At 33.5% G+C, this 6,748-nt stretch overlaps 1 protein-coding gene across 1 annotated transcript; it reads left to right on the top strand.

Moving 5' to 3' along the window:
• LOC109228788 (putative disease resistance protein RGA3) lies at positions 1,391-4,494 on the top strand. Its single transcript, XM_019394032.1, has one exon. The coding sequence runs from the start codon at positions 1,498-1,500 to the stop codon at positions 4,066-4,068; it is 2,571 nt and encodes an 856-aa protein (XP_019249577.1). The 5' UTR covers positions 1,391-1,497; the 3' UTR covers positions 4,069-4,494.

Below are 6,748 nucleotides of genomic sequence, written 5' to 3'. Positions count from 1 at the left end.
CTTTTCTTTTGTGATTAACTATAAAGTATTAAGTTATATGTTATAAATAGTAAATCAACGACAATCAATTTTAAACTTTACATAATCACTTATCAATTTTTTTGGAACTTACACTTTTTCCTTTACTTTTAATTATATAACTTAAATACATTATGACAAAGTAATAATGTAATTTTTTAAAGTTGTATATATTGCTATGGGTACATGTGCAAAGCACGTACACTAAGACTAGGACTTTGAATTGGCCTTAAAAATAGGTTTCACACTAGACAAAATCGTAATTAAATAATATTTGTAATTTTTAGTACTTTGAAATCAACTAAAATTTTCTTTCCTTATTTAAATTATGTAGGAACTTCTAATATTTAGGAATACAAAATCAAGAATTTTTTTAATTACATAAGTCAATTTCTTAATTAAATTGTTTACGATAGTTCAATTATAGTTAACAGTTAGGACGTTAAAAAAATACAATTCAATTAGGACGCAATAAATATAATTCAATTGTTTTAGCTAAGGCACGTAAAAAAAAGTGCGTGTAAAACATAGTTTTGATTAAAAAAAATAGGGAATTTACACAAATAGACGGTCAGTTTTGTTTACTTTTTCTAACCGATAAATATTATTTATTATTTTAAAAATTTAATTTTCATTAACACAAACAACACGCGCAACGCGCGTACACTAAGACTAGTGTATGTATATGTATGTATGTGTATGTATATATAAGTAATGTACAGATAATTGGTATTTACAAGCACCAGTTTCGGAAAATTTTATTTTGTGTTTCATACAACTGACGCTAGTTGTATAAGATAACTTTTTGTCTCACAATTTTGTGGACCCAGATTTCTGTGGACCCAGAAGTGTAAGATTAGGGCACACAAATTTGTGAGATAAAAAGGAGCCTCATACAACTAGTGTCAGTTGTATGAGACACAAAATAAAACTTCTCGCCAATTTCTTTCTGAGTATTTTTCGCCATATATTTTCCTTAGTTGAGCTGTACTTACTTGGCTTAAAACTACACCTACCCCAATAATCACACGGGGTTGACCCATCTCCAAACCAAACTAGACAGTCTCCTACTATTAGATATTTAGATTGATCAACCAAGGATTTTTATTTTCTATTTTTTTATTATCACCTTCAAGTTTTTTTATTTCACGAAAGTGTGTACTAGTTGCAAAAATAAAATAGTAGGTCTAAAGTGTTGACTTTATTAGGTCTAAGGCTCCGTCTGTCCATAATCTTTTTTCTTTTTAATTTTTTTTCAATAACATGTTTGTCCATAAAATTTTGTAAGCTTTTAAAAATAATTTTTCAAAAATTAAAAAGTAATTTTAACAAAATTTTCAGAATTTTTTCCCCATTCACAGAACAGAACATTCTTTCAAGTAAATATATGTACAAACATAATTTCAAATTACAAATACTATTTTTTAACTTAACTCCAAATACCATTTTTTTTTTTTCTCAAAAATTACATTTTTTTTTATGTCCAAACGCCTATTAAATCCCTTTTATAAAAACTTTGCATCACTTTTCAAAGGGCTGTTGACTTGGAGAAGGCAAGTGCTGCTCTTACAATCCATGGCAGAATCTTTCTTGTTCAACATCATTGAAAGAGTTTTGGCAAAAGTTTCTTCAGTTGCTGTAACTGAGATCAGTTTAGCTTGGAATGTTAAAACAGAGTTAAGAAAACTCCAGAGTACTTTATCCACAATCAAAGCTGTACTTTTAGATGCAAACGAGCAGCAGGCAAAGAACCATGAAGTGAGAGATTGGCTGGAAAAGCTAAGAGATGTTGTTTATGATGTAGATGATGTGCTCGATGATTTGTCTACACAGTTATTACTACAAATACATTTTCAGAAAAGCCTTAAGAAGAAGGTAAGAAAATTCTTTTCAAGTTCAAATCCAATTATTTATAGATTCAAGATTGGTAGAAAGGTGAAAGAGATTAGGGAACTATTGAATGAGATTGCAGATGATAGGAAAAGTTTCCACTTTACTGAACATACTTGTCTAAATCCAGTTGAGAATATTTGTAGAGAACAAACACATTCCTTTGTAAGGGCCTCTGATATTATTGGTAGAGAAACTGATCAAGAAAACATAGTAAAACAGCTCATAGATGCTCGTGACGAGGAAAATATTTCTGTGATTCCTATTGTTGGACTAGGAGGGCTTGGAAAAACCACACTTGTTAAGTTGGTTTATAACTATAATACGGTTGTTCAGAATTTTGACCTGAGAATGTGGGTTAGTATTTCAGAAGATTTTAGTCTGAGTAAGGTAATTGAGAAAATTCTGCGGTCTGCAACAGGAGAGAGTTTTGGCCACCTAGATATGGACCAATTACAAGGTCATTTGAGTGAGGTTTTGCGATCGAAAAGGTATTTACTTGTACTGGATGATGTGTGGAATGAAGATCAAAACAAGTGGACGGACTTGAGGGAGTTGCTGATGAATTGTTCTAAAGGTAGTAAGATTGTTGTCACTACACGCAGTAAGATGGTTGCTTTGATTACTGGAACAGTTGCACCTTACTATTTGGGTGGTCTTACTGATGATGCGTGCTTATTGTTATTTTTGAAATGTGCATTTGTAGGGGAGGACAAATTGTTGCCTAATCTAGTAGAAATAGGAAAAGAAATTGTGAAAAAGTGTGGAGGAGTGCCTTTGGCTGTGAAAACCTTGGGAAGGTTATTGTATATGAAAACAGACGAAAATGAATGGTTGCGGATAAGAGATAATGAGATATGGGAGATCGAACAGAAACAATCTGACATTTTACCAATATTGAGATTGAGCTATGAACAGATGCCATCACATCTAAGACAGTGCTTTGCCTATTGCTCTATGTTATCCAAAGGTCAAGAAATTCCGAGAGAGGACTTCATCAACCGGTGGATTGCTCAAGGATTTATACAGAGTTCAAACGGATCCAGGAAGTTGGAAGATATTGGTAATCAGTACTTTGATGAGTTGCTATCAAGGTTTTGCTTCCTTGATGTGGTACAAGCATTTGATGGAGAAATATTGGCTTGTAAGTTACACAATCTTGTGCATGATCTTGCACAGTCAGTGGCAGGTTCTGAATGTTTAAATGTGAAATCTAATGCTTCTGTGGTTTCTGAAAGAGTTCGCCACTTATTTTTTCATGCAGAAGATATGTCTAGGAAACACTTCCCAAGATTTTTACTTTCTTTGCAAAAGTTGAGGTCCTTTTCTTACTCATTTAACATTGGACCTGTAAACAAGTTCTTTGTCAAGACGACGTTATCAAATTTCAAATGCCTTCGGGTGTTAGTCTTGAACAATTTAGATTTTGAGGAGTTGCCAACTTCAATAGGTCACTTGAAGGAGTTAAGATATCTTAACCTTAGTGACAATGGCAACATCAAGTTTCTCCCAATGTCTATGAGCAAATTAGTAAATCTGCAGACTTTTAACCTCATTAATTGTGAACAGCTTAAGGAGTTGCCAAGAGACTTTGGAAAGTTAATCTGTTTGAAGACCTTGTATTTGACTACATATAAGATATCAGCAGGGAAGAATCAACAATCTTTCCCTTCTCTTCAATTTTTGCTTCTTTTCAAGTGTTGTTTCCCAAAATTGCAGCCAGAACTGGTGCAGCAGTTTACTGCACTTCGGGTTTTGCGTATCTATGAATGCCCGAGTTTATGTTCTCTTCCAAGCAGTATTAGATACCTGACTTCACTTGAAAAGCTATGGATTTGGAACTGTGAAGAACTTGATTTGATGGATGGAGAGGGAATGGTAGGCCTAACAAGTTTACGATCGTTGCTTCTAATGGGACTCCCTAAGTTGGTGACTCTACCATTGGGACTTAAAGATGCTGCTCATGCAACACTGAAGTACTTTAGAGTTGCTGATTGTCCCAACCTAGTGGTGCTTCCAGAATGGCTGCAGAATTGCTCTTCACTTCAGAGGCTGTATATAGAGGATTGCCCTGTATTGGCAACAATACCTCAAGGAATCTACAACCATAATGCCAATGTCCATATAATCGACTGTCCATTGCTAAGTGGAGGATGCTAATGACACAGGTGCAAGATCAGTGTTGTCAAAGGCACGCTTAAGCCCTGAAGTGAAGCTCAAAACATGTTGAGTGCTTCGCCTCGCTTAGCAGGCACTTCAGTGTTGTCATCAAGGCTCTAAGACATACTTTTCCTTGCCAATGAGCGTAATCCTGAAGAGGGACACTAAGCAATTGATATTTCACTTTATCATAAATTTTCTTCAATTTCTTTTTCCATATATTTGGTATTCATGCTTATAGATATTAGTTTTGGACTACACACACATATTTGTTATTTTTCTCCATTTGTGTCTTTTTTCATTAAAGCCACACTTTATTTGTGCTTTGCTCTTAAAGCCCTAACGTCCAGACGTTAGACCTTTTTTGCGTTTTTCGCCTGTAATAACACTGTGCAAGATTATCCAAACATGTTTTACAAATTTTAAGTGTGACTACTAGAACAGTGTGTGGACGTAGTTTCACTTTTTGTGAAGTCTTATTTTCTTCTAAATTTCTTCGAATCGTGATAAATTCTAGTATCATTGTTAATTCCCTTCTCAACTGTAAGCTTTTTCTTGCATCTCTTCTTTTGGTAATACTCAGAGGCGAAGACACAAGCCAAACTACGGGTTCGATCGAACCAATAGCTTTTGCTCAAACAGTGTATTTGGTGTTTAGAATGCATTAAACATGTACAAATATTAAATTTAGAACCCAGTCATTAACACTTGAAGTCGCCGCTCTAAAATTCAAAACCCATAAGGTTGAAATTCTGGCTCCGCCTCTGGTAATACTAACAAGAACTAGCTGCATTACCTCCACTTCTTTGTTACATAAAGACATCATTTGCTATTGTGGGAGCATTCTAGACTCTGTTATGTTCAGATGCTCAACTCAGATAAGATCAATGTTTTAGTCGCTGCTATTGTCAATATCCTTAAAATGCAGTATAGAAATTAGTTGCATATTTGAAATATTTTTATGGACTCTTGAAACCCGTAAATTTACAGCCATCATATAGTGCTTTATTTGATTGCGCTTTTTATGTCGAAGAGCCAAAATCTTGATTTAAAGCCAGTCTTCTCCCTTAAGAACAAACAACTGAAGAATTGTGTTTATGGGAGAAACTTGGTAAATCACCTTTCTATGGAACATGGTTTCTTCTCTTCACCACTTGAAGCATAGTAGTATTTTTGTGTATTTTATTTACTAAATGTTTAATTTACTAAACTTTGAAATTACATCCTTTTGCTATGATATTCTGTGTATTTTATTCCTCATCAGCTGTATCCAATTGTTGATAATGAGTTAGATATGCCCAACTACTTTGAATGAGAGGGATATGACCGTGTAAGGAGTTCTATTTTTGATGCCTTCAGCAGGTGTAAGATTAATTAAAAGACACTGTAAAAGTAAAATCTAATGTGTGTAGGCAACCTATCCTAATACAAATATTAGTGGCTGATTCCACACTAAATTATGTTTGAATAGTTCAATTGTGGCACGAGAAGAGATACCAAGTAATTCTGTTCAGTAAGACTTAGATAGGTGGGAAACAATGTTTAAATATTTTCTTTTTACATTGTCATCGTACAGAAATTAAATTCTTATTTAAAAGGCTTGTTTCCTCAGCTATTTAGGAAGACTTAATAGTTAATTGGGATTTTTTCATTCATATACCCTATTAGAAACTTTACTACCCTAAATGTTTATGTTTAGTTAATTACCTCGCATAAACGAGTTTTGTTTACAAAATATATACAATCCACCTTAAAAGGCTCCCAAATTCATTATTTATGCCTTCAATCAAGGAATTTAGTTACACCCTTTTTCTTTTTCTTTTTTCTCTCTTCTCTCCCCTCTTCTCTCCGGATGCAATTGAATGTGCACCACGCCGTTTAATACTGACCAATTTCATCCCATTTGGGACTTAATTTATGCATTTAGTTTGGACTGACGTATTAAGTCAAATGCATAATGTTCCATGGTTGTCAAATACTGACCAATTTATAGGTTCAAGAAAAGATGGAAAAATATAGATCTTTTCTTGAAATTTCCCATGAGCCATGACTTGGGTTTTTAGCAAGAAACAGTTGAGTTTCATTTTTATGTGTTATTCTTCTTCTGGGGCTTTTGCAGTTCAAAGTTCCATATTATTGTGGTGTAGAAAATGAAAATAATGGCAAGTTTTACAAATTCAAAGGTGATTTTTCTTCTTCTACAAAGAGAGGTGTTAAATCTCATAAACGTGGCTTCTTCTCAAGAGGAAATACTATTCCAAATATGGACGAGATTTATTCAACTTATCTACATTATTTCTACCCAGTTAAATACAACTACAATAACATACAACTTAAATATAAATTTTATACAATATTGTTCAACTTATATATATATATATATAATACAATTTTTCTACAATTTCGTAAATATAATGTATATCATGTCTTCTTCTTCTTCTTCGACGAGTTTCAATCTGAAATTCAGCCAAAATCAAGTCTAATCTTCACCAAAACACCCTCAAAATTGAGATATAAACTCCAAATCATATTCCCAATTGTTTGCAACAACACCTAATCCAAACAAATAATGGTTTTTGAAAACCCAAAATTCAAAGCTTCAAAGCTTTTTAATGGCTGTCAATGGTGGAATTGCTGCTCTCTTTTCCTTTGCTTTAAATTACTGAAATTAGGGATTGAG

This window comes from Nicotiana attenuata, chromosome 1 (assembly GCF_001879085.1).
Source record: "Nicotiana attenuata strain UT chromosome 1, NIATTr2, whole genome shotgun sequence".
Taxonomy (NCBI): domain Eukaryota; kingdom Viridiplantae; phylum Streptophyta; class Magnoliopsida; order Solanales; family Solanaceae; genus Nicotiana; species Nicotiana attenuata.
Note: the sequence above shows the minus strand (reverse complement) of the source record. Positions and strands in the feature narration are given on the sequence as shown.

Excerpts from the sequence above, each read along its gene's own strand:
- LOC109228788 (XM_019394032.1), top strand. The coding sequence starts at position 1,498 with ATGTCCAAACGCCTATTAAATCCCTTTTATAAAAACTTTGCATCACTT.